Source organism: Ascidia mentula, chromosome 5 (genome assembly GCF_947561715.1).
Source record: "Ascidia mentula chromosome 5, kaAscMent1.1, whole genome shotgun sequence".
Classification (NCBI taxonomy): Eukaryota; Metazoa; Chordata; class Ascidiacea; order Phlebobranchia; family Ascidiidae; genus Ascidia; species Ascidia mentula.
This window is the reverse complement of record NC_138570.1, coordinates 14,708,128-14,735,813: the sequence shown is the minus strand read 5'-3', so window position 1 is coordinate 14,735,813 and position 27,686 is coordinate 14,708,128. Positions and strand designations below refer to the sequence as shown.

At 37.1% G+C, this 27,686-nt stretch overlaps 3 protein-coding genes across 4 annotated transcripts; 2 read left to right on the top strand and 1 right to left on the bottom strand.

Annotated features, from left to right (window-relative positions):
- The first annotated feature begins 633 nt into the window (after nt 1-633).
- Nucleotides 634-10,353, top strand: LOC145901354 (uncharacterized). Its single transcript, XM_082989003.1, has 22 exons — nt 634-734; nt 968-1,243; nt 1,452-1,568; nt 1,949-2,215; nt 2,516-2,626; nt 2,722-2,832; nt 3,049-3,303; nt 3,611-3,724; nt 3,797-3,910; nt 4,586-4,846; nt 5,505-5,618; nt 6,205-6,315; nt 6,727-6,987; nt 7,047-7,160; nt 7,351-7,464; nt 7,541-7,798; nt 7,990-8,103; nt 8,161-8,274; nt 8,741-8,998; nt 9,455-9,568; nt 9,864-9,977; nt 10,204-10,353. Exons 1-22 carry the CDS (start codon nt 659-661, stop codon nt 10,230-10,232), a joined length of 3,417 nt encoding a protein of 1,138 aa, XP_082845129.1. The 5' UTR covers nt 634-658; the 3' UTR covers nt 10,233-10,353.
- Nucleotides 10,354-10,804: 451 nt separating this feature from the next.
- Nucleotides 10,805-18,947, bottom strand: LOC145901355 (uncharacterized). 2 transcript variants are annotated; one of them, XM_082989004.1, is made up of 20 exons: nt 18,815-18,947; nt 18,203-18,472; nt 17,925-18,038; nt 17,445-17,555; nt 16,940-17,191; nt 16,522-16,635; nt 15,321-15,434; nt 14,969-15,244; nt 14,707-14,826; nt 14,263-14,373; nt 13,853-14,113; nt 13,485-13,598; nt 13,287-13,400; nt 12,707-12,961; nt 12,457-12,573; nt 12,257-12,370; nt 11,687-11,950; nt 11,328-11,441; nt 11,158-11,271; nt 10,805-11,073 (listed from the first exon to the last, which is right to left on the bottom strand). In XM_082989004.1, exons 1-20 carry the CDS (start codon nt 18,876-18,878, stop codon nt 11,006-11,008), a joined length of 3,081 nt encoding a protein of 1,026 aa, XP_082845130.1. In that variant the 5' UTR covers nt 18,879-18,947; the 3' UTR covers nt 10,805-11,005. The 2 variants fall into 2 exon arrangements, with proteins under 2 accessions (XP_082845130.1, XP_082845131.1); XM_082989005.1 differs by lacking the exon at nt 17,445-17,555.
- Nucleotides 18,948-21,663: 2,716 nt separating this feature from the next.
- On the top strand, nt 21,664-26,310 carry LOC145901362 (uncharacterized). The gene is made up of 14 exons (XM_082989013.1): nt 21,664-21,773; nt 22,282-22,442; nt 22,497-22,653; nt 22,723-22,922; nt 22,979-23,123; nt 23,189-23,234; nt 23,367-23,532; nt 23,848-24,023; nt 24,079-24,259; nt 24,327-24,397; nt 24,913-25,099; nt 25,208-25,309; nt 25,561-25,663; nt 26,018-26,310. Exons 1-14 carry the CDS (start codon nt 21,713-21,715, stop codon nt 26,134-26,136), a joined length of 1,875 nt encoding a protein of 624 aa, XP_082845139.1. The 5' UTR covers nt 21,664-21,712; the 3' UTR covers nt 26,137-26,310.
- Nucleotides 26,311-27,686: the final 1,376 nt, after the last annotated feature.

Below are 27,686 nucleotides of genomic sequence, written 5' to 3'. Positions count from 1 at the left end.
TTTTTGTTCGACGCCGCCTGTGTTTAAAAATCTTTACCGGTTTCCATTTCGCCCATTGGAATATCGTCTTCAGAGTTCGATCCGTACCAGTAGAGACTGTAGGAACCCGAATATTCCTTTGAGCTTAAACTTCTTGAATCTTGAAATCTCGTCAACTTATGTAGGCGGTCGTTGTCAGGACACATTGAACGCGTATTAAACCGCATGTGACGTTGATACGAAGCAACTCAAAGTCAGAATTGTTGACCCTTGCTCGAACGTTGTGACAAATCAACAGGCATGTTTTAAATAAATTGTTACGGACGCTGTCAGGCATGTTTTATTGCTGATTCTGCTCTTCTGACCAATTTTTATTGTAATGTTTAAGCATGTTTTAATACATCAAGTGGTTTAAGCTTCGTACGTATACAGTAAACGAAAAAGGGATGCAGACCAATGCAACGAGCATGATTCGCATCAACTACAAACGAACACAAACATCGTTGGGAGGTGTAAACTGTGGTGCCGACACTCTAAAAAGTCCCCAGGGTCCAACCTTAATTGATTTTCTAATTACATCCTGTTCCCGTCTTTGGCCTCGATTACTTCCTGAAAGCAAAACTCCTTCATTTTGATGCGAAGTAGTCTACAAACAACTGGTTGATTGGGAAACAGAATCATGGTAAAATTACTGCACGTCAAAGGCATTCTACTTGGAATTGGAATAGTAAACTTCATCCAATACGTCAATGGTGGTGAGATAAATAGACTTAACTGTGTTCTTCCACCTGTAAGCAAAAAGCTTGGAGAATGGAATCGTTATTGTAATGTTCATTTCATAAAGTAAAGCTCAGTTTGTTCTTGTAAAATATTATTTTGTGTACAATGAAATGTCAACACATTTACTTTGTCAAACATCTGTTGTTTACGTTTCTTCAATAGATAATTTTTTCCAGTTTAACCATTGATCTTAGTTTTACAATCGCAGGTCCGGCACTTACTACCAGCGTCCGAATTCCACCCAATCCAAGGACCGAAGCACCGTATGGATTAATTCTGAACGTAACATATAAACGCTGTTTTGCCGGTATCGCCCAGGCAATTGACGCTTCAGTTGTTGGTTCGTCCCGTTATTCGGACACTTTTAACCAAACGATATTGACGATTTTTCCGTGGGGATTTCAAGCTTTAGTCCAAAGAACGGATCGATCCAAAACTGGTTGGCGACAAAGATCTGCTCGTCTTCAGTACACAGCTGTGTTTGGTAAGTCGTGGGTGTTGGGCAATGAAGTTCATTAAGAAACACGCTTTGTGACAATAGTAAGTTCCAATAATTAATGGTGCTGTTACCCGTGTTAAGTTTTAATTAGCTTTTGATATTGATATAAGAACTAGGAACTTTTTTTGTATTAGCAATGTTCTTCGAGGTCATTTTTTTATGCAAAAGAAAAAATTGTTTACGCCTTTATCAGATTCTAATGGTTTTGCACCGTATCCATGCGTTAATTCACGAAGTTGCGTCAACGTCGTTCACGTTGGAAGAAAATGCATTTGCGAGGAACGTTTTACAGGAAATCTGTGCGAAGAAGGTGATTTAACTCAAGATGCTCCTCAAATAATACATAATATAATAGAAAATAACGAAAAAATAGTTAAACGCTGAGGGTAAACACACGCATTGCAAGTATTTCCAATACATACAGCCCAAAAATATCTGCATATATTCTCATGTAATTAACTTTAACAATTTGCTTTATTTTAACATGCATTCAATGTGCAATCGTATAACACTACTTTACCCTATGCTCTATAATATTCTCATGCGAAAAAACACAATCATGGTTTAAATACTAGTTCCCATAACATGTAGGGCAGGCAAGCGTTTACCTTTATTGGTCTATAGTGGTCACATGCCCGCGCAGTCGAGTATATACGAAACCAAGCTAAGAAACAAAAATATTTTTTGTAGCGGCGACAGCCAGTGGAGAGAAAGGAGTGGGACAACATAGAATGGACGTTCCCAAGGTCTTAACTGTTGTTTACACCGAATGTCGGAGCAGAGCTGCAGCACGTGTGACTGCAAATGTCATAAACGAGAGATTTTGGGACGACACCTTCAACGTAACCATAGATAATATATTTCGATGGGGATTTCGTGTTTCAATACTTCGAACTGATCAGCCTAATTTTGGATGGCTACAGAGAAAAGCACAATTGCGATGGACTGCATTTTTTGGTACATATTCCACAATAACATTGGCGCACTTTATAAAAAAGCTTACAAAGGGTAGATGTACGGTTTTCCTGTAAATACCTATATTAAAAGAGCAACATCTCTATTGATTCAAGCACAAATTGATGCCATGTCAGGTTGTTAAATTGACTTGTTCTGCTGCACCCAGAATAAGTTTAATAGAAAATTTGTTGCTGAATAAGTTTAATATTATTATTATTACCAAAAAGGTTTTTGGTCTTTTTATTCTATATATTTTTTAGATTCAAATAATAAATTTTCTGCTTTATTTTTTGTCAACAGAAGGACCATCTCTTTTCAACCCATGTTTAAATCGTGGACAGTGTGCCAGTTCCCCGGGAGGACATGTTTGCACCTGCACTCCAGAGTACGGAGGAAAGTTCTGCGAAATTCGTGAGTTTCCTCGTTTTATCGTCAATAATTAAATTTTGTGCTCCTTGAAACCGATTCAGGAAACCTGATATTCATTTTCCTGTTGTTGTTCTTAGCGCTCATCCACTGTCTCAGTAATCCATGCAATGATGGTCGGTGCTCGGAATTGCCGAACGGATACAACTGCTCATGCCAAAAAAACGTGGTTGGCAAAAACTGCCACCTTAGTAAGTGAAACTAGCTTTTAGCAGAAGCTCTTGAACATTATGTTTATTATGTGATAAGCAAAGTGGAGTCAATAATATGAATTGTGTAAGCTGCAGGCAGATGGCCGTTTGGTCAACAAAGTCTTCTGATAGTCACACCAGCTGCACTGACGAGACCTTATAGGTCGAAACAGTGGCCATCTGTCTGCAGCTTACACAATTATGTTTTTCGAACAGGATTTTTGAAAGGTACGTCCAGAGTTGTTGTTGGTGACTCATCCACACTTGAAGAAAATATGACGGTTGTTTACACCTCCTGCAAGGCGAAGCGAGCCGTGAACGTGGACCTGTCAACGAAATCAAAACCTAATTTAGTCCACACCACGAAGTTGATGCAGATATACGATTGGGGGTTCGCGGCTAGTTTGCAGCATAATCACCGAACTATACGGAACGGTTCTGTTGTGGTTGTCAGGTGGAAAGCATTCTTTGGTAGGTTAAATTTGTCCGTAAAATGTTAAATTGGCCGTTACGTATATGTTTGTGAAAGTAGAGCGGTTTTTTACTTTCCCTCTGAGACTTGCTCCTTTTTGTAGATATAGTTACCTTTTTAGTTATAGACTCATTATGGTATATGTATCTTTCAACTGATAATGCTTTTGTGGGCGAAATATAATTTTAAAAAAAATTATAAACTAGTAATAAACACATTGATCCAAAGCATTTTATTTCGTACAATTATAATACAATTTTGGAATTTTTTTATTGTTAAAAAATTGTAGTTTTATCGTGATTTAAGAACGAGAATATTTTGATGCCAACCCCTGTCAGAACGGTGGAAAATGCACCAACACGAAGAATGGAATCGCTTGCAAATGTTCTGAACGGTTCACCGGAGGGAGATGCGAAATACGTAATACTACATTTGTCTTGTGAAACGTTTTAAATACTATTTTTTAAACACGTTACTTATTTCAAATTGCAGTTGTCCCTCACTGTGCGTCAAATCCTTGCCGTAATGGTGCTACGTGTATAGAAATGCAGTATTGGTTTTACTGCGCTTGCACGCCGTACTACGTTGGTCTACAATGTCAAGAAAGTAAATATATCTTTTTATTTTCCATCTTTACGTTTCAGAAATGTGTGCATTTAACTGCATTAGAACAAATTTTTTTGAATAAGAATTTTTATCCCAAAGGTACTAGAATATAATAAAAGTGACAAAAGCTTTAGAACAGTGCTTTTTTAGTTCCCGACCCACTTTTGATGCAAGTTTTATTGTGCGACCCACAATGAGATACGACCAAACGATGTAACGTTATGATAATGCAAAATTTTTCGTGATTTATTAGACAACTGTAGCATTTAGAAATGCTTTGCGACCCAACTGAAATAGCTTCGCGACCAATCAATGGGTCGCGACCCACTGGTTGGGAAGCACTGTACTAGAATATAATAAAAGTGACAAAAGCTTTTAAAGAAGCAAAGGAGCCATAATATAGTCATTAGGCTGCAGACAGACAGTAGTGAACATTGTTTCGAGCTATAAGGACTCATCAGTGCAGCTATAGTGACTATAGCGCTGGACCAGCTGTGGTGTGCAAAAACCGAATTTTCCAGCCTGTGGTTTTTTTCTGTTTTGGAACCTGAATCTGACATAGCGATATTATACTGATGTTATCGTTAATATCTATCGGTATGTTGCAAGTGGATAATGATGCATTAGGGGCTACTTATTGTGTGGTATGTTTGCAAAAATCCATTTCTTTTCCAGAGCCTTCCTTTCGAGGAATAACTGGAATCCCGCCAGTGACGGAATCGCCGTACGGAGTAGTGTTTGATGTTCCTTACCGAAGATGTTTTAGTGAAGTTGCATTGAGGATCGAAACGAGCACAAGAAGTGGGAAAATAGTAAAACTTTTTTCAACTGTACTCGGCATTTTCTCTTGGGGATTTAAGGTATTGGTAACAAGAGTTGGAAGCTCCAGCTTGGGATGGAATAAATGGGCAATATTGCATTACACGGCTACATTCGGTAAGGTTGTGACAATAGTTTGAAATTATTGTTTTGAAAAACAAAAATTTCCAGTAAAAATTTATGATCTATATATTTGTACCTGCCTTCGTACATTATTACATTTGTTTCATGCAATGCATCTCATAAAACTTTAGAAAAAAGTAAAATTTGTAGACAAAAGGGATAAATAAGACAGACTCAGCAATGTTCTTTTATTTTCATTTTTTTCAATTTACAATGGAAACCCCTTGTTTAAGTGTTTGTAATTTAACTTTAACTCTACGAACATTAGGTTTGCAGGCTTGGCAGCCCAGGCATTGCAGTCTAGCTGGATCAGCCACTTTTTCCTGACAAGTCGGAGCAAGACTTGAAAAATCAAGCTCCCGGTGAGGTTTGAACTCACGACCCTAACCAGGCCCAACGCTCTACCAACTGAGCTACAGGAGCTCAGTGGTTTCACGGGGTATATTGTGGCCAAGGTATATTGTGGCCAACTTGCCAGGCAACCTTCACATATACGTATGGGATCTCTACCACTGCATCAGATAACGCAGTAATATTTCATGCAAGGGCATGTTAACTTTACGAATGAAGAGACTGGCCCACACTGCGAAAAACATTGACATGTTTCATTTATTTATTTGAAAGACGTTTCATTTAACTCTGTTTTATGAAGAAACCAGTGGGTTTAAAAAGAAACCGTGTCGGAATAAAGCGAGGTGTGAAAACAGTGTCTTCGGAAGTCGTTGCATATGTCGCAAAAAATACGGCGGAAAATATTGTGAGAAACGTAAGAATAACATTGTATTATATACACTCCATGCAGACAGTTAGAATACAAAATATGTGACAAATTAAAGTTCGTCAATCGGGTATTATTGTACGCATTGCTATCACAAACACATATTTTATCTAATACAATCACCTAAGGCGGGGATGACCATGGTATTTCTCCCATGCGTCAATTTTAACTCAGATGCGCCACAACATTATAGTACGTAAATATTACAATGTATTTCTTGATCTTAATTTATAATGTATTTTCTTTTATCCTCTTTGGGACATAGTGCGCCACTAAAAATCGTCAAATGCTCAATCATAGGTTGCTTAAATTTTGAAATGAGGCATTTTTTATGTGTAGTGACAAACATGGTTATGGTGGTAGTAAATGAAAAAATAACAAACAAAATTTAGGAACATAACCAACGGTTTTATAAATCTTCAACACAAACAAAATAGCTCGTGTAACAAATTCAAAATTCATTTCACAGACGTTTCCATTGTAACTACAATCATTCTCAATTGTCTGTAAAATGAATTTCGTAGCATTTGCATGGGCTATATTGCTTGTCTTAACAATAATTATTGCTATTAAGGACTTCGCCACTGCCTTCCTAATCCTTGCAATTCTGGAAAATGTTCTGAAGATGAAACTAGTTACCGATGCTCGTGTCCAGTGGGCACAACGGGAAGCAACTGTTCTATCAGTAAGAACATAACTTAAAACCACTAAAAGTTGGAAAAAATTCTGTTTTGTTTGTTGACAGGCGGGGACAATAAAAAAAAACGGAAAAATAAATTTAAAAGTTTGTATGTGAATCTTTTTTTGAAAGTCTGTTTCTTATCAAAAGTATCAAGCAAACCTATAAATGTTTGACCAACAAACACTTGCATAGTTTAGCATATTTTTTTAAAACAAAACCGCTCAGTTTTAATCAGGTTATTTCCTAATTACTTAAAACAAAACACGGATTTAAAGAAATATTTTACTAAACCCAATGTACGTGAAATCCATAGGAAGCAGCATTTTAGCGATAACTAAAACGCTTGGAGGATATATTGTGTTACAACGAACCCAAAATGTGCCCTGTTTTCACAAAATGTTATGTTTTTTCTAGAGATTCTTTCCGGTTTGGTGAAAATTAATTCGAGAACTTGGAACAAACACACCCAAAACATAACTGTGGTCTACAGCTCTTGTAAACGGAAAAAAGCTAAAAGTGTTGAATTGTCGATTCTCGGGCAAATTTCTTCTTTAGTTCGTGTCAAAGCAACACAAAGTTATGTTTGGGGCTTCACTGCCCTTGCGTCTCGTCATACCAGTGACCTCATACAGTGGGAACTCATAAAAATCACAGTCAACTGGACTGCCTACTTCGGTATAATCATAACATAACTTTAAGGTGCTTTAGAGGTTTATTAAGCTTTGTGCTATCAGATCCATTGGATTCCACTTTGAACCCATGCGAAAATGGAGGCGAATGTTCCAACGGTTTAGAAGGACCTGTGTGTGCCTGCAAAAGAGGATTTACTGGGAAGTTTTGTGAAACAGGTAAACTGTTATTTGATATGTGTTCAAAGTGGGGAAAATGTAAAGGTGTTTTTTTCGCTTTATTTTAAAGTTGTGAAAAAAATCCTTTGTGTTTTCATCAGAGTATAGTAAAATGTTTTAGCATAATAATATATTTAAGCATTGTAACGTCTTAACTAGCAAAATCCTAACTTTCATATTTCTTGTAAAGAAATGATCACCTGTATTTTGAACTCCTGCACCAACGGAGGTACTTGCGTGATAACAGATTACGGCTACGAATGCCTTTGTCCTTTTGGATACGGGGGAAGAAACTGCGAATCCGGTAAAGATTTATAGCAGACGCCGTTTGTGTTTTATATTCAAACGAATGTTTTTGATTTTCTGTTTTAAACGAACAGGGATGGAAAGTGGCGTCCTGAAAATTCAAACGCCGGAATTTCTTGTTGAGTTAATTCACACAGCGTTGTTCGACTTTTGTCACAACGTAAAACCGACAAGCTTGGAGGGATTTGTCATCAACCAAACACTGCCGGGTCGCGAGTTTCTTTTGTTTGTTGGTCAACACAGAAACGGTTTTGAGCTTAGGATATCCCGCATGTATCCATACCTTGTCACAAACGGCACTAAAATCACCATTGAATGGAACGCCTTCTTTGGTATGCATCTGTGTTTGGTAGAAAATGTTGAATTTTGCAGGCAAACTTTGCACATCACTTGTTAATATGTGGCCGTATTTCTAAATGGCGTGAGTATATGTCTATAAAAATTCCTGCAAGTATTAAGGCCAAATGAGCAAGACCCAAATCAATTTATCTTTAAAGAAAGTTCTTTTGCTTATATAATGTAGACCTGCACAATGAAAGCGTCATTTGTCAAAACGGAGGAACATGCTTGAACCTTAACGTCACTGAATCGAGGTGCCTTTGCACGAGCAACTACAAAGGAGAATTTTGCGAACAAGGTTTGAAAACGTCCTTTATTGGAGGAGACACAATCTGCTCACAAACTTTTCTCACAGAAATTCGTAACTGTTCAACGTTGCCATGTTTCAATGGTGGAAAATGTCAAGACACACCAAGGGGATTTAAATGTTCTTGTCGGTCGGGATTCGGGGACAAGGATTGTTCATTACGTAAGTGCACAAACTTGACATTGTTCAAATGTCCAGATATTTTGAATTTTCAGCATTTTTATAAGCAGCCACCAGACTTGGGGTGATCAACATACATTGATAAAAGTTTGCAGCATCAGAGTAAAATAAAGTTTTGTCTTGGCATCGCAGCCAAACTGCATTAGTCATTTTCCCCACCCACTGCCCTTGGGTAACCATGCCAACTAAGCTATATACGAGCGCATAAAATGCCAGTGGGCGATCCAGTGTTGTTTGCATATTATATTTTTGCATTCGTGATTCGGGTTCAGGTCTTCTCACCTACTATAAAGAAAATACTGCTCAATGTTGACATAAAGGCTACAATGCCTAGGCTGCGAAGCCTGTAAACCTTATTCAAAAGGAATTAAATTCGTTGGAGAAATAAACGATTATTTGCAGAAGTTGTTTAATTTGGAGATAAATTGAAATGATCACTATTTTTTAGGATTGGTGTCAGGAAGATACCAAGTTCCCTTTCCCTATGAGCTTTCAACCCACATTCCATTCACCGTGAAATACGGCAACTGTTTCGCTGGTTTGGCTAAGGCTATAAAAGCAGTATCGCAACTCAAACACGACCTCACTGGAAAGCGGGAGATCGAAGACGTCGAAATTAGACCAAGCGGATTTTCAGGAAAATTTAGACGGGAAAATTTTGATCGCAATCATTCTGCTGTAGTCGTAGTTTGGGAAGCTTTGTTTGGTGAGTGTAAAGTGTTTTGTAAGAATTAAGGATTTTAATCAATTGATATACAACAAAATACGTCGACAAAATACGTTACGTGACATGTATGCGTTTTTTTGTACTCATTCGGGGTACGGGGCATTTTTATTATCATCCATTGCAACCAATTTACTTGATGACCATAAACTTAAACCAACTAGGTTTTCCTGCGTATTAATTTGAAGACCTAATAAAGTGATCTTAAGGAATTTAAGTCGTTAAAACTAGAGGCAAAATCGGAGCCGAAACTGTAGGTTAATAAACCTTGTGCTTCATTTACGAAAAGCCAAAAACGGGTTCACACATCAAAAAAGTTTCCTTGCCTACTGCATTGCTGTACCATAGCCGCCCAAAGTACATTCGATTATCACATTTTCACTATGATCCACTAACACAGATCGCAAACACGAATTTAAAGCTTGACCTGTTTCACAGAGGAGAAGGATAGTCTAGGTCGAGTGTGTCAAAATGGTGGAAGGTGTAACAACACAATAGATGGCCCAGTTTGTCTTTGTCATGACGGCTACTACGGAAAACGCTGCGAAAAAGGTCCGTTTGTTTGTTTTAGCCATTGAGCTGTGACATAAAACGAACTTTTACCAAATAACTGAAATATATGCAATGATATACTATGACAAAGGAAAATGCCGGAACACAACTCACGGGTTTTCTCATAATACTGAGTATAAATAGACTGGCCCATATTGTTATTAACACTGTCATGTTAAAGACGTTTCGACAAAAACTTTTGTCATCATCAGTTTGACTGACGCGATTGGTAGAGCTCCATCAATATAAGGAGCTGACCTGGAAAACGCGTTTTGCAAATTATTATGCTTTACAGTCGATCATTGTCGTTCGGACCTCTGCCATAACGGCGGCATGTGTTTAAACGACGATAAAGGCGGGATTTTTTGTCAATGCCCGACGGGATATATCGGGAATAATTGCTCCATAGGTAAGAACTAGTGATGGCATTACTGTATTTACAACCGTATGGTAATACATTTTGATGTTTAAAATCAAACAAAATCGTATTCTGCGCAGTAGTATGGGCTATTGGTAATTGTGCACAGCAGTAACAGTTAACTTATGTCCATAACCAACATATATTTTGCAACCACGTTTAAGAATATTAGACGTGGATATCAAAAAAATAATGCAAACTTTTAATAAAATTGCAGATCTTTCTCTGCTTGAGGGACGTCTTTGAGTCGAAATGCACTAAAATGTCGTTATGATAATATTGGCTGGGACCGCGTCTTGTACATTTTTCTCTTCACAGCATGTACAGTATTTATATTGTAAGCTCGTCAAACAGTGAAGATTGTTTGGTTTTGTTTGTGTACTTTTGTGACGATTCGTGGCAATTCTAACCAAGACAAATAAATGTATCAAACCGTCATGAGTTCACTATGAACTACGGAAATAATTTGGGAACTGGATAAATGTGTCGATATGAAATATATGTCATTATTGCTGCCATTGCTAAATAATTTCTCACAACAGTTGGATGAATGATACTTCTCGCATAGTTGTTTCCGCATCTTAAAAAGCAGAGTAGCCCGTGTTAGCGTGGCCAGGATGGTTTATAAATTATAGCTATTATGCAACACCTACAGGTTCACTAAAGTCGAGGACTCTGACGTCCTTGGAATTGCTGGGTTCACGTTATTGTGGCTTTGACCAACAAGTAAAAGCAATTTCTGCAAAAACAATTTCTCTGCGATGTAGTTTGTTTAGTGGGTCTTGTCAGTTCAAATCGAGGGTTGTTTTTGTCTTCATAATATGGATTTATTTACACATAATTTTCATGGAATAAGCATGACATACAGATTTATACAACTGGTTAGAGCAAGTTACACGTCGTGGTTTAGCACTTAAACATTATTTTTAATTAGTTACTTGACAGAAACCTCAACCAAAAACACCTTCTGGGAAGACAATTTTTAGACAATAAAAAAGTGTACGAAGCAAAGTACAAATTTAGCGACCCAATTCGGACGCATTGGAGGGTTCTTCAGGTTCTGACGACAAACCTATGTGAGAAACGTCTGTAAGCATAAACACAAAATCAATAACTCAACGATTTCAAAAAGAAATCTATCTCACACATATATTGCGTCAAAACCACATACCTATGGTACACTTTCTCCCAATATATCCGGCTGAACATTGACACAAAACCCCAAGGGTGTTCTCATTTAGGCAAGTAGCACCGTTGTAACAAGGATTTGGCAAGCAATGGTCGACTACAACACAAAGAAATCCTTATTAAATTGCAAAAATTGCAAAATGTGCAGCTTACCTTGATCGCAGCGTTTTCCTACGAAACCGGGAGGACATGAGCATTCGGGACCGTCCAGGGTATTCAGGCAAGAGCCACCATTGGCACATACATCGTTTTGTAAGTTGGTTGTCTCTAAAGTGTACATGCATATTCATACATACGCATCTTCATACACACGATGGCCAGTTTGAATCCAAGAAAAAATATACCGTTTCTTGCGGTAATGTTACGTAGAGAAAAAAATATTTTTTTTTTGCGCAAAATATTGCTGTTAGAAAAGTTTGCATTCTTAAGTGAAACGATTATAATAGTGTTGATGGACAACGGAGCATACTAGCCCAACACAGCTTAAGGTATTTTATGTAACTAATACTCACCAAACCAAGCTTCGTAATGAACGGAGACGTTAGGTTGACCCCAACCAAACCACGTATCTACCCTCCGGACATTGGCACTAAAACCCCACGATGAAATACGGATATCTTTGACTGAAAACCGATCGTTCAAAGTCTCGTTTCCAGTAGCAACCGCAGTAACAGTCGTTGCCAAACCGTTATGACAGTTTTCATAAACCACGTCAATCTCCTTGCTGTTGCTGTAACCGTAATGACGACCAACGAGAAAACGTCCGGAAACAAGAACTGTGAAATATGTGAGTGCTGGTAATTAAGATGCCACAGAAGATAATAAACCAATCGTAACGGTCGTAGAACTTTAGCGCACATACCTTTATATCAGTGCACATTGCTCTGCAAAACTTCACTATTCTATTTTTATAGTCAGAAACCAAACAGACAAAAAAAGATAACTTGAATAGTATCTGAAACACCTGTTGCTGCCAGGCATATTGCAATTTAAAATGCTCTTCTGGCATAAAATCTACATTTTAAATTGAATAGTATATCGCTTGTTTAAATCCAAAATAACCAGATAAATTGTTCACATACTTAGTGAACAATCTCTTCCTCCGTAACCTACTCTACATGTGCAGTTGTAACCTTGAGCAGTGTCCAAACATAAACCGCCATTTTTGCATGGATTTGTCGAGCATTTTGCAATCTCTGCAAAACAGTAGGATTCTTATATCAGCTGACGTTGAAATAACGTATAGTTTTCAACAAATCTGTTTCCAGGGTGTGTAAGTTACCTTCTTCACACAATAACCCTGTGAATTTATGTGTGCAGTTACAGTTAAATTTCTGCAAGCTCATAATATTGCATTGGGCATCATTTTTGCATGGATTGCGGCTGAAGTTCGGCGAATCTAAAATTTATAAAATATTTTTGTCGGCAAAAAAGATAAATTGTTTTAATTAATACAAAAACTTCTACAGATTTCTACAAAAAAAATAAAAATAAGAAATTCTACAGTTTTTCAGCAATGTTACGGAACTTACTGAAGAAGAGTGTGTATCGGAATTGCAAATTTCCGCGAGTTGTGTCAGAAGTTAACTTGTAAACATGAAGAATGAAACCGTTTCGTTGAATAGAATACACGCGCGTGGAAAAACTGGACGGGTAATTCCCTAAATTGAGAAACTTTCCTTCCACCTTCTCTGGGGTTTGGCCGTAGCAAGATTCAAATAATACTCTTCTCCTCATGAACGTTAGGCGTGAGCTTGGCTGGAACTCGTAAACATAAGTGCGAAGACCTGAAATAATCATTTTTCCAGTTGGCGTTGGTGGTCAAGTCACTGAATGTTTGTATTTTTAATCATTAGGAAAATATTATATGGATCAATACATTAACACAGGTATGGCAAGGCTGGGTACGTGTTAATAACTAATGCAAACGTTTTAAACACGAAACTGTGTTCATTATCAGTGCGGTTACTAACTTACTGCAAGACCAGCCCTGCATGCAGTGTACATCGACAAGCAAGAGACGAATCGGATACAAACAATTTGGTTATCATCAAGATTCCCAGCTTTAAAACTTTTTAATACACTCTAATCTTTTACCAAGTAAACACTTACTGTATTGACAGTTTGTTCCCCCGAAACCGTCCTCGCAGTAGCATCTGTATCCGTTGTTTACATCCATGCATGTTCCGCTATTGAGACAAGGTTTGGTCTCACAAAATGGCAAAGCTGTTTAAAGAAAGAAGTATTTATGAAAACACAAAAAACGCGCATGCAAGCAATACATGTGAGTATATTGTTGTAACACCGAACCTATTTTGCAGAGAGATCCCGAGTAACGACCTCCGCAAGCACACATTGGACCGTTAATGGAGTTAGAACACGTTGCCCCGTTAAAACATGGGTTGCTGCTGTAAACCAAGGACTCTACAAAAACCAACACATTAAATCTAAACTATTTATGCCATTGACATTTTAATGAAAAAGTCAATTCACAAACGAATGCATTTTAGAAATGGTAATGGTTTAATTTATTTGGTGAGCTGCAAATGGGGCGACTTTTTCGACCTAATAAGTCTTATCAGTGCAGCTTTAGTGACCCGATGCGATCTTACCATCAAAATAGCCAAGCAGGATTTCCGTTGGCTACAAAACTATGGCAAAATTGCGGCATTGCTTACCAAAATACGCTTTCCACTCGAGATCAACTGGAACCTGATCCCAATCCAAGTCATAACTGGTGTTTCTTGACACAGAAGCAGTAAAACCCCAATTGTAAATTTCCAGTAGTTTAAATTTGAAGAAAGGTGACAGTTGTTGGGTAGTAGATAAATCAACCTGTCTGGCAGTTTCACTTTTGCACGAATCGTAAATAATTACCACTTTCTGTGCTTGTAAAACCCATGCATTGTTGCTGAGACTTTTTCTTCCAGTTATATATCCTGAAATGTATAATTAATATAATTCACATAGACTTTTCCAATTTTAACCAACCCCCGCCTCAAAACTGGTCTTGTCCGGGTTTAGAAATAAAGTTATTTCAACAAGATTAAAAATGCACTGTTTCAGCTATTATTACAGCGGGACTTGCCTGCAGAGCAGTTTTGTCCAGTTACCCCATCTGGACATTTACATTTATAACCATTCTCGTTTTCTGAACAAACTCCTTGCTTGCACGGATTGGGATAACAGTGCACAAGCTCTGTACAAACACAATTTTTGGGTTGTTGTGAGAAAACATGCGCTCCATAAAACGGAATAGAAAAAAATGGTCATAATTTTAGACACCGCGCGAGGTTCTAAAAACTAATTAAAAACATGAAAAAACACACTTCTGTGAGCTGCATGTTTCAAAAGATGGCCACTGTTTCGACCTTTGGTCAAATTAGTGCAGCTTGGTGTAAGTCTTGTGAACAATCTTGAAGGCCATGCGGCCAGGCAAAAAATTCATATTATAGGTTCCACTATGCTTATATATAAAAACACACGTTTATCAACTGTATAGCTTTATCATATTTTACTTTTATCACTTTACCTGTTTCGCACAACTCTCCAACCCATCCAGGCTGGCAGTGGCAAAGACGTCCCCGTTCTTCACTGTTTGAACAATGTGTGCTGTGGCTACTACAAGGATCGTCCCTGAAGTCTACTCGATCTGAAGGTTTTTTTTTAATTTGTAATTATAAAATTCAAACCAACATCTTCATCGTCTTTTTGTTTCATTTACTTATGATGTATAAATGCATGATGCAATATACCACCACCTTTTACCGTTATAACAACAACTTCAGACTTACCAAATACTACTAAATATCGCAATTCGACCCGAAACTGCCCCCAGCCAGAAGCGTGTAGATCAGTTCGAATGGTTTTAACTTGAAATCCCCAAGGGTATATGGAAAGAACGGTCGAGTTGAACGTGTCAGGGTATCTTTCCTCGCCACTCACCGTCGTGTCGATTCGCCTTGCCACCCCGGAATAACATCGATCATACGATATATTTGTTAACAAGTAGTAGGGAGGCTCGAAGACGTAATGAGTAGGCAACACGAAACGACCTCTAAAAGACGGTTCTGAAGAAATTAGGTAATTGTTTACATAATGATAGGTGGACAAAGTGGCTAGAGTGCATGCAATAGTATTTTTTACCTTCAGTGCAAAAAGTACCGGTATAATGATCCGTGCAATGGCAAGTAAATGAAGAACTGGTTTCTGTACAACTACCACCGTTGTTGCAAGGTTGAGAGGCGCAGTAGGAAATTTCTTAAAAATTTCATTTTAAGACTTCAATGAAATGCAAAATGATTTTTAAAAATTAAAAGATATCGATAACAGTCAGTTGGCGTAGACAATAGCCCTGTTTACATGAAATGGTTTGCGAACGAGCTTGCGGCATCGAGCCGTGAAGAACTAACATACCATAACGAGCGAGCTTCGGGGCTCAATTTACATGAGCGCGAAATTCGGTTCTCGCAAAATGGATATGGCGGCAACAGATAGTTTATTGGAAGTTAGGGCTCTACTTTTACTTCATAATTACCAAAAACGGTGCAAACGAAGAAAGGCTTTGCTGTTGTTACATGTCAATGCGTTGCTTTCTCACAATCGAAGACTTGAACGGCCGTGGCGATTACAGAGGTGAGATATTGGTGGTATTTATGGGCCAAGCTTTATGCTTACTGGAATACTGTGCTTCGCTTTGCATTCATAGTTTTGTATCTTGGTTAAGTTAAATGTTATTTTCGTTTGTTTTAGGTCAGGACAATGGTAAAATGTTATAGTTCCCGGTTTTAATGATTCCCAGTGGTTGACCCATTTCAGATTGAGTAAAGAATGCTTTGGGTGTTTGTGTGAAGAAGTGTGGGAGTCAGGACTTTTCTTTCTTCAACACTTTTTAACAACTGGTGTATTGCTTCGTTGGTCCAAATTACTGGACTTTTTCGCAATATTTTGTCATTTTTGATGAAATAAATATTAATACCAAGCACACAAATTAAAACCTCAAAAAGAATATCTTCGAAAAACATCGACAAGCAAACCTAACCTTGATTTTGCCGCCAATTTTTTCGAACAGCTGGTTCGCGAAAAGAAGCTAGTTGGGCGAACTAGCTTCCGAACCCACCCCTATTAAGCTAGTTCGCCGAAACCGCTTCCGAACTAGCTTGGGCTGTGATGCGTAGCGCTTTTTCTGATAATGGCGGGAAGCGGGTAAGAAGCGTGCCGCGAACCCGCTTTAGACGTCCATGTAAACAGGGCTATTGTGCTGTCGGTATGTGATATATTACCAGGTGTCGATTCAAAAAAGTTTTTTTTGGATAAATTCTGTAAACAAACAACAGATAGTGCTTACGCTGTTCACAACGGTTTCCCGTATATCTCGCAGTGCAGTGACAAGTAATTCCATCCAGAGTGTTCGTGCAATCAGCTTCGTTGGCACAAGGATTTTCGTTGAATGATTCTGATTCTTATTTAAAGGAATAGCAACAACAGACAATAAGTTTTGAGTAAAAAGATATAAATGAGTATCCGCTTAAGTATTTAAAAATTTACTTAATCTCATACGTCAACCAAACTGTACACAAGTATGTACTAGAAAGAGAAAATTATGTAACAGTAACGTGTTTGGAACGCAAAAAAATTAACTATCTAAAAGCAATGCCGGCCAGTTCGCCACAAAGCAGTGGTACGATATAGCAATATATCACCGAAATACAGGAAGAATTCATAATTGACAGAATGCAACAATTGATGTCAGATCATATTCTTACCAAAGAACGCCGCCCATTTGATAGTGAAGTTTAAACCAACGAGATTGCTGCCAACTAATGGCTCGGCACTGGCGACCAATCCAATTTGAAGATTCTGCACAACTTTTACTTGCAGAATGTTGTTGACTTCCTCCAGCATATGTACATCAACTTTTGTTGCTTTTTCGTTCATGCATCTCGGGTAAAGTATGGTAAGGTTCTGGTTTTGTGTGTTGGATGTCACAACAAGGTTGTAATCACCTTCGAGGCTCTCTGTGAAAAGTGGAAAAGTTAATTGGCCAATTGCATTTAGTAATTTTTTCTTTGTGTTGAAAGCAAAACAAAAGGAGTTTTTTATAAACATTTTCAGTAATCCCTTTTGGTTTATGCACACGTATCTGCTGATAGCTTTGAAACGGGTATGATGAGCAAACCATGAAACGTACTGAAGAATGGGCGATTTCATCTTGCAATAGAAGTGAGGAAAACGTACTGCTTAAAAATATTTCACAACAAAACAACTTACGGAGACTGCAGCGTTCCCCCACAAATCCATATTGGCAGATACATTTATAACCTTTTCGCAACTCGACACATGTTCCGGTGTGGCACGGGTTGCTTACACAATATGTAAGTCCTGTAAACCACAAATATTTATGTTGCGATGAAAGCAAATACGCTCAATCAAGATCGTGTTCGTTTCAGTGTTTCCCTTTACTGCATAATTAATTACAAAGCCTGCAAACGGGTTGGCATGCAGTGATCGGAAATTGGAAATTACGGTTGCATACGTCAAGTCACAATTACTTCCTCTAGGTGCTAGGAAATGCCCCAATATGACTTTATGGTTGCACTGTGTCCATTACATCTTTTGCTAATGAAGAATATGTGGAAATTCATGTTCACCAGGCTTTTAAATAGTTCTACGCAGACACTTTCGATGGTGTAATGCATGATTAACTTACAACGTAAAGCTAATGTCAACCAAAAACCAAAACTTCCTTACTTTGTTGACAGAACTCTCCAGTGAATCGTGGCTTACATGCACAGGTTTGTCCATCTGCATTGTTTCTACATCGACCGCGATTCCTGCATGGATTTCCGCGGAAGTTTGGCGATTCTACAATATCAAAATTCTACACATGCTCCTTTTTTATGCTTTGGGGCCATAACTAAAACTTTGTAATGTCGCAAAATGACAAAATATTCCTATTATTTTGATAATATACAAATTTTTATATTAACAAAAATTTACGCAACGAAGTAAATTGCATCATGCATTACCGAATTCCGCTTTCCATTTCAAAAAAACTCCGTGTTGTCCCCAACCGTTCCCTGGTCGATCAGTCCTTTCTACTTTTGCTTGAAAACCCCAAATGAAAATGTCAAGAACGGTCGCATTAAACGTATCATGATACCTTGGTTCGCTTTCAACTCTGAGCACGACCTTCTTTGCTGTCTTGGTGTAGCAATGTTTGTACACTACTGTAACTGTTTTAGGCTGAGACAATGTGTTTGGACCGACTCGTTGGGATTTCCTTATCCACGTTTCTCCTGCAGCAAAAAAAGGATTGCGCGATGCTTCTAGCTTTGCCGTTTTTTGTAGATTAAGAAAACAAAATCATTCTGACATGTAACATGATGCATCCAGATCCAATTATTTGACAAAATTGAAAAGAATTATATTTGTTTAAGGTATGTTTGTAACTATCAACTGAAATATCCAACAAAATTCGACCGACAAAATACACAAATTACGAAATCTACAGAAAATTTAATATTTTTAACGTAAACAAAAACTACCCATTTTTACGTGAAACGAAATAACGGAAAACCGATCTTTAACTAACCACGTCTTAATTCACGTTTCACAATAAAGATAAAACGACAACTTACCACAGTTGCAAACGTTGCCAATGCTGAAGAAAAGAAAAATCACTTGCAACACAAACTGACCCATTTCAAAAGGCAACCGTGTAGCGCGCACTGACCAAACTCCAAATAACGAAAGTTGAAACCGTGATGTTAAACTAGTTCATCCTTTTTCTACAAACCTAAATGTTCGGTGATTTCCCCAAACTGATTTGAAATATTGTCATGTTTTTCTGTGTTCATGAAACATCATTCCAATACTTTACGAGCGTGGTGTTTTGTGCACTAAAATTATATCTTGCGATTTCAACTACAAAATGCAGAGTAGTTTGCAATAAAATATAACCTGACTGTGGAAATCAAACAACACAACATAGAAATAGGATTTTATATGTCGCTCTTATCTGTATTTTTGTCTAAAAGTACCTATAATTTATAATTCTGTTTTGTGCGTACTGTGTGAATTAATTCCGCTTTGTAAAGACTGTGATCTTATTTTGCCAAGCTTTAATTTTGAATGAGAGATGAAGACAAAAAATTTTTGCATCCGAAAAATACATATTCCGTAGTTCATATCAAAGTACGGCATTTTGTGGACCTGTTCCTTTAATTCTCTTACATTGGCGCAGTCAGTGAAGGTCTGTAGCGAACACAGTGTAATATTAATTTGAAATACGAAACTGTGTCAGTAATATTGGTAAAGGTTTATGCCTGACTAGTTTCCCAAGTGCGAAAGGATATAATTATAAACCTTTAGACAACTACCGCCCTGGCTTCACAACAATGAAGGACTTTAAATGGCACAACATGTTGGTCCGCCATAACATGCCTGGCGGACACCTTTGAATTGTATGCATAGTTTAAGTGGGCCAAGTTGGCTGGCACTCATTATTCCATTTCTTGTGGTTTCTGCTGCCATACGTTTGCGCTATCTCAAAGCTACCCGACCGGTGTAAGACACACGAAGAAGAACACGTTGATAACGTTATGAGCCCATCCCTGGTAAATAAGTACGTAAAAAAATGTGTCGGTTAAAGATTTCCAAAATATTACAAATGTGGTTAGAGAATAGAGGACCCTGCAACCCACAGCGAAGATAAAAATGAACATGAACCACTAAACAGGTTCTATGAGAAATCATTGTTAGTTTTCCTCATTAGAAACGAAGAAAGCTGGTTAGTTTTCCCTCGTTACTTGTTTGAAAATAGCAATGACGATTCTGCTGGTCAATCACCCGCATAATTGCCTGCCGAAATACTTGCATATGGTGTCAGTCATTTTGCAGAAATTAAATTTCCAGAAGTATTATATCTGCATGTATTTGGAAGCTGTAGAAGAATGTGTTAACGCTCTCGCAAAAAGAAAACACTTTAGCGACCACTTGCGGTAAAGAAAATATATTTATGTTTCGCAAAGACGTAGCTAAAGGTTTCAAGTAATTGGTTTCGCAGCATCAGTTAAGGTTGTACTTTGCTTGACGTGTAGCCTACCCATGTAACTTGACTGTTTGTGCCGATTTCTTGTCACTGTGTTTGATCTTTTTTTTTCCAAAAACCAAAACTAGTGAAGGTGGACATGAATCAATTTCTGATTTTCTGGTAGGACTTTCAACATTAACCTCGAAACATTGGTCACACAATCAAAACTACTATATCTTTACAATTTATGACTCAACACATTTTGCAAAACGTATGTTTAGTTGTTTTTAATCGTCCCAAGGATATAAAACGTCTAAAAATTTATTTATTCATTCACTCTTTTCACACCCAGAAAGTATTACAAACGCCAAATTACATTAAGAAATGCACGACTTTCTTGGTTTGCAATCGGATGATCGCAAACGAGAAAATCGCAATGTTAAAAAGCTTTTCTGCAACCCAAGGTTCCAACGAAAAAAAATTGCCTTGGGCACTTAACCGCATCCGCAATCCATCTTAAGATCGTAATCATGCTTAGTGCGAAGACAAGTGCACGAAAATATCCCGGTTCGGATTTCGCTTGAAGTCTGTAAGTAACAACGCCCATAACAGAAAATTCCTGAAGAAACTAAAAATTGCGCAATCACAATGTCCCCTGCTCTATAAAAACTACCAAATATTTTGCTACACAGAGGTCACCCAGCCAACTATGATACATAAGACTACGGAACAAATCACGTACCAACGCAACACTGAGCAATAAAACTGCAATTCCAACAGTGCATTTTATCCTTTTTGACTGCTTGGATGTATTGGCAACCAGTCGTTTGAACAAAGACGATAAAGGACTCGATATAGTTTATATTCTTTATATTGGAACTAGTTGACATATTGCTGACATTTTCTATCGGGCCAATGTTGTGCCCAGATTGTAGAAAATCGGTGTTTGTTGATGCGTGGAAACAAAACCCCCTGTTATAAACGATATTTACCTGGTTCAAATACTGTGAATTATTATTAGACTATATGCAAAAATACTTGTGGCACCAATTAATGATCTTACAACTTACAACGTAGTTTTTTACTAGAGTTATTTTTGGTTAAAAACGCAAGAATGTTTGTTTGAAAGTGAACAACCTCTTCTACGAGAACGCGTTGCAACAAAACAAAATTGCCTGGGGCACTAAACCACTTCAGTTATTGATCGAAGTTTGCAAAGCATGCAGTTAAGCATGATGTGATGTTAAGCCCGATTCAAAATCCTGTTCCTGATTTGACTTGAAAGTTTGATTTATCTGAAATTTGTCAGAGAGGTTTCTGTTGCAATAGAGCATCGCAGTGCTTGGGCATTTCGCTCAAGCGAAAACTATTTTTGCTGATTAATATGTAAAATATATATTCTAATTTTCAATGAATACTCCATTGTTGCAAAGCCTATTAAAATGTTTTTTTTAGCAAAAACATTTAAGACAGGTTTGCGCGAAAACAAGCCACTTGCAAAGTTATGAATTTAGAAATGCATAAAATTCTTCTTCTCGTAATTCTGGCGATAAAGGGGGCCACAGGTAAGAAATGCAAAACAGTACAAAATTATACAAAAAGTGATATCCACGATCATATGGATTTTTTTAAATAATTTTGAATTTTATATGTAATAAATGTATGCGTAGTACGAGGAAAATAACTTTTTTTCAATAAAAAACATCAAAATAAACGTAATTGGTTAAACGTAAAGATTAATTCTAAATGTGATTCAATTTCCATCTCGTCAGAACTCACAGAGGCAATAAAAACCAAATTTAAATAAATTATTCTAAGAATAATCGCAATTTACAGCAAGATATCCAGGCGGGGATTTGTTGATTTGGGAAAGTATGAAAATATACAAATCGTGCAAGTCCATCTTTTAAAATTAATAAAAAAAAAAAAAAAAATTATTAATTTTATTAGCTATCAAGACTGAAATACAAAACTGTTGTCTCTCGTGAGTTTTGAAAGGGATGGGTCCAGAGCAATGGTTGCGACATAAACAAATTCTGCAACTTTATAGAGCAAGCAATTATTTACTTGTAGGAGGAGGTTCACAATGCCAACCATCAGCACACACTGGAGGCACAACTTCTTTCTATCTTCCTTCGTCGTGCACAAGATACGAAAGAGCATTTAGTGCGAACAACGGTGTAACCACGGCAATGCATATTTACCGTGGGTCATTGGGCAACAATATATGCTCTGTAAAAAAACGCATGTGTTATTTTGGAAATATTTGTTTACTATTGTTCTTTTAGATTTACGAGGGTGTGAATAAAACTGGTCCCATACTTGGAACACTTACTGGCGATGGAAGAACAAATGGAATTGTGAAATCCAATAACAGCTCTTTGTTTTTAAGTTGTGACTTAACATCAGGAAGTATAAGTGGTCCCAATATAGCGTTTGGTGTTGGTAGGTATCGAATTACAACCCAAAGCTAAAATAAAAAAAAAAACTGAAAACTACCTTGTTTTATTTAAGTTAATTCAGAAGAATCCTGTGAAGATGTTGTGAAGATATTCGATCTACCAACAACTTTTGCTATTCCATCTTCAAGTAACGGATATTGGCTCAACAATCTGGCTTGTAATTATACAATTTCAAGTCCTGTAAAATGCAATATCACTATCACAGCATCAATTCCCAGCACCATTGTCGGAAGGAACAGACATGGACTCTACGTACGTCAATTATCACTTGTTGTATAGTTTTTTATTAAATGAATTGTTTTTTAAAGATATTGTCGGACGATCCATCGAATCCCGGCATAAAACCAACAACTTCCGTAACCACTACGTTTCAATCTACATACGTTTCAATTCAAATGTTCACTTACGGCCATAACGTTCCGCAAAGTGCACCAACATTTACCATACAATCTGGTTTGTGTTTTACAACCCACTTCAAATACATTACTTATGAGCAGACTGTCGTGTTTTTTCTACAGATTGTGTTTTCGACGATCTGAATTGCACAAACTTCGTTACCATCAGGTTAGTTTGTTGCTTCAACAAAAATAAACATAATCAACATTATTTTGATTTCATACACAGTGTCAGAATAACAGTGCTTTATTGTAAGTTTAAAATACAGACGTTTTTTTCAATCTTTTAAATTGTTTACAGAGTCAAACCCATTGATATAAAGTACTTAAAAGCGAGTGAAAGAGATGTATTGTATGTGGCGAATGATGTGAGAACAAGACTTGAATCTCTGCCGCAACAATGCAAAGCGAGCGTCGAAAGTCCTTATTTCCACTTTGAGTTAAACGAGTGTCCATATTCTGTCGAGGTTGGTAAATTTTTTATTAAGTTTTTAATTTTGCATTTGAAGGTGGCCGCGTAAAAAAAAAAACATCAAAATTAAAAAATTTATCAACTTTTTTTGTGATATTTTGTATCCAAATAACCTTGACTATCATCGAGGTGGCGGTCATGCCGGCGGCATTTCTGTAATTTGTTCCTATTTGGGACATGCGAAAATTGTTCTTTTGTTGACATCTGTGACTGCCGTATTTTTGTCCTTTTTTGCCATAGGGTTATTAATATTGCGCAACCTGTGTAGAGGTAAAAGTACCCGAAAAAGGTTATAATCAAATATCTTTAGAGATTTAACAATTCGTTGAGATACGTTTTCAAATTGAGGAATTTTGCATACAACTCCAAACCAATTGAAAGAACGTCCTATACTACGTACCGGGAAATAACTTGTGTTTACCCAGAATCCCAAATTCTTAACAAAAACATCAAAGTTGGAACTGGAAGTATTTCCACAAGATTTGAGTAAGTTGCTGATATTTCTGGTAACTTTTATTGTTTACAATGTTTTACGCATCAGGGAAAGACCGTTGAAGGCACAAAGAAGATTAGGAATCTTCACAATTAGTTTTAATTTATTCAAAGACGAAAACATGCAAAACCCGATGACTCAGCAATCCGCTGTAACCGTGCCAAATTATGTGTTTGCAAAAGTTTTTATGTTTGACCACAGAAACCTGCAGACCGCATACAGTTTGCAGGTGACCACAGTTTACTGGTAAACTCTTGTTAAAGTAGATGTTGTAGTGCTCATATTTGTGTTTTTAGTTGAAGAGTTGCTGGATCACCAACAATAACAATGGAGAAAACAGCAAAAGATACAATCTCATCGCAGAAAGGTTTCAAATTTTAAACTGTATATATGCACTTTAAAAACATAACGTAACGCTCTATCACCGTAAAATCCAAATAAAAAATCCCCTCACATTAATCCAGTGCCAACAAAGGAACGAATACGATTACGACAAAAAGGCATATCGCAAACTGCAATGTAAACCATCTTTGTCCGGCGTAATAACAACGCCACAACCGTAGTGTATACGAAATCCTCACGACCTAAACAACACAGTCGCAAAACCTATGTTTGCCATCTAGACTTTTGTAGTCCTTTTTGAGCTGTATCAACACCACCCCCATAACATGGTCTAACAATGATTTAAGTTTGTGTCACAAGATTACTATGAGACTATTTGGTCTCAAATCATAGATATTAAACACTCTAGCAGTGCTTGCAACTGTGTTTAAAACACATGGTAAACTGACCGGCTAATAGATATAGATTCCTATTATTTTTAAGTATGATTTGCTTCTCACATGACTACATTAAAAACATTAATTACTTTCTTTTCTTCAGTTGCAAATTCCAAAACGATTTTGACGAAGAAGATGCAGTAGTTGTGATTCGAAATTATCAGCCTGCATACGCAGTATTTAAATTTCGTTCCTTCGTGTGGAAAAACATTTCATACTCGGACCAGTTACTTTACGCTCACTGCTATGTGGCTGTGTGCAGAAATTCAACAGGGACCTGTGCTACACCGGTAAATGGAAGAAAGTCAATGCATTACTTAAGGATGTATTGGAATTACAACTTGCATGATATCGTCTGCTTTATCATGAAAAATAACACGCTTGGTTTCGTTTTACAGAACTGTGAACAAAAACGCAAGCGACGTTTTGCAACCGACGATCACGGAGAGAAAGTATCGGTTGGACCTTTTAGTTTTACAAAGATCGGCTTTTGTGAAGAGGTATAAGTATAATTGGGTGCAAAATATTTGGAGTTAATGAGTCTGAAGGACTCTGGTCCCTTTTTTACTTGACGCTTTGCTGCATGCGGTTCATTCTAGTACTGATGATAAGCACAATTATTGTTTTAAACATTTACTAACGTACTTAAAAATGATCAATAGCATATTAGTATACGTATGATATAAACAATTAACTCATATTTAATTTCATTTCCGTTCTGCGTTACCTATTAGCTTTATTATTAATTTAGAATAACGGGGGATGTTCTGATCACTGCAGTACAGGAGACCACATCCAACAATGCTTTTGCTTTGAAGGGAGATATCTTGCTGATGACAAGAAAACATGTCTCGGTAATAATTTGGTTTTATACAATTTGGAAAACGGTGTGATGAAACACTGCGTTGGATATCGGTGAACTGAAATCTAGTCTTCTAAATTGGACAAAAAATTTGTGTTAAATGACACGAAAAGGAAACTTCATCAGATATATGGGTACATGACAATACGCCAAATAAGTTTTTCTCCTTAGTATACGGAACGCCTGACCGCGGACAGATTGACACATTTTGTCTCGTTACTGCCACCACGTGGACGCGTACTATATATTAATTCCAGCTTGGCTCGTCGATGTACATATATACCCTATGAGGCGCATTTGGCAGCAAATCAAAGATTAGCTAACTTTAATGTTAATTCGTTTGCAGAAGTGAACAACTCCAATGTTGTTTATATTGCTGTTGGAGCTACCGCCATTATAATTGGGGTCGTTGTTGGAGTGATCGGGTGGATTTTAAAGCGCCGCATGTACAAAAACGGAGATTGAAAACTTAACACCTGCGACGTTGTACATATGCTGGATGATGAGCATCATGCCTGATTGAATTAGTTTGAATCTATATTGAAAGACATTTTCTGCTTCGGTAATTTGTAAATATTTAAATGTTTCTGAAATCTTTGTACACTCGATTCCAAAATCGTCATGCGACGTGTTGAAAGTTACCAAACTTGAATCGAAAATTCATATTAACTGAATCCTTGCAGCAAAAAATAAATTTGTACAAAACACTTATTTTGCTTGTACATACATCAAAACATAACAGAGTAAGAAAGACGAGTGAAACCATTCGTACACATAGAATATAAATTATAGCTGCAGTATTTATATTTTAAGACATGAGTTGGCTGATTTGCTGAGAAACAAATCGTTTCCAGCATATGAATAAAAACGGGCAGTTACGTGTCTTCCTGGCTAAATTCGTTTTTTCCGAAATACTTATATTAATGGTAGTTTTGCATTATTTTGCAGTAATGTGCAATTTCGCCAATATTTATGATACGAATATTCTTCGTAAACAGAAAGTAAACGAAAAAAAAAAAGATGAAATAAATATTCCAAAACTGCACTGCATTATTAATGCATTAGTCGCACCTAATTAAACAGTTTATGTAATTAAAGTACTAAATAAGCCAAAGAGAGTTTTTTTAAGTAACAATAAAAGCAAAGTGATGTACCCTGCGTGGAAACACAGTCTGTGAACATAATCTACCCGTGTAGGTTGTATGATAATTACAAACATTATCTTGCATATCATAAATATATGCAAATGAATCTTTATTTGAGCCTAGTACAGACCTATAACCCAAACATGCCTTTATCACTTAAAGTACGGAAGATAACTTAAATAGGAGACTTCAAACAAACTGCAGAGCGATATATACGTTGTTCTTGTCTTCGTCTTGTTACATCTTCCCTGGAATATTGGTCGAGGTTGTTTAAGCATGTATTTATATGTACAATGTGCAAGTTGGGCAATTGAAGCGTCGTGTAGCTTTTATTTGCTGTTACCTGAGGTTGCTAATAAACATATTCGCTGTCTAACCTCATGCCCTTATCTGTGCATAACCATGTGCAATAAACAGGCTGCAGTAAGCGTGTGGATTTTTCTTCGAGCGGTGTTCAGTTCTGCAAAGTGCATAATACGTGGAAAGTTCTAAAAAGCGAAAGACGATTCCCCTTGTTTAACATTTATTTTATTGAAAAAATCACTTCAGTATATTGTAAAACCTTCCAAAATTTTGCCGCTGACGTATGTGTATAATTTTGTGGTTCATACGCTTTTAACAAATTACATGTAAATTTCGATAACTGTGCCATTACTTTGTAAGTTCAAACAATTTGCCAGCTTATCAATCAGATTTAATGTTTGTAGAGTTAAGCCTTCCGAAATAAAGTATTTGGAAGCGAGTGAAAGAGATGTACTGTATGTGGCGAATGATGTGAGAACAAGAGTTTTGAGTTGAACGATTGTCCATATTCTGTCGAGGTATATTTGTTACATATTTTGTTTTAGTTGACTTTGAAAGTTTAAAGTT

Bases quoted from the DNA above. Each gene is read 5' to 3' on its own strand.
- LOC145901354 (XM_082989003.1), top strand. From the start codon at position 659: ATGGTAAAATTACTGCACGTCAAAGGCATTCTACTTGGAATTGGAATA. The intron at 8,999-9,454 runs GTGAGTGTAAAG...CCTGTTTCACAG, and splicing joins AGTTTGGGAAGCTTTGTTTG to AGGAGAAGGATAGTCTAGGT. The intron at 9,978-10,203 runs GTAAGAACTAGT...ATAAAATTGCAG, and splicing joins CGGGAATAATTGCTCCATAG to ATCTTTCTCTGCTTGAGGGA.
- LOC145901355 (XM_082989004.1), bottom strand. From the start codon at position 18,878: ATGGGTCAGTTTGTGTTGCAAGTGATTTTTCTTTTCTTCAGCATTGGC. The intron at 16,636-16,939 runs GTAAGAATATGA...CCTTTAAATAAG, and splicing joins CAAATGGGCGGCGTTCTTTG to AATCAGAATCATTCAACGAA. The intron at 11,442-11,686 runs GTGAGTATTAGT...TGTACACTTTAG, and splicing joins TCATTACGAAGCTTGGTTTG to AGACAACCAACTTACAAAAC.
- LOC145901362 (XM_082989013.1), top strand. From the start codon at position 21,713: ATGAATTTAGAAATGCATAAAATTCTTCTTCTCGTAATTCTGGCGATA. The intron at 23,124-23,188 runs GTTTGTGTTTTA...TTTTTTCTACAG, and splicing joins AACATTTACCATACAATCTG to ATTGTGTTTTCGACGATCTG. The intron at 24,024-24,078 runs GTAAGTTGCTGA...TTTACGCATCAG, and splicing joins AGTATTTCCACAAGATTTGA to GGAAAGACCGTTGAAGGCAC.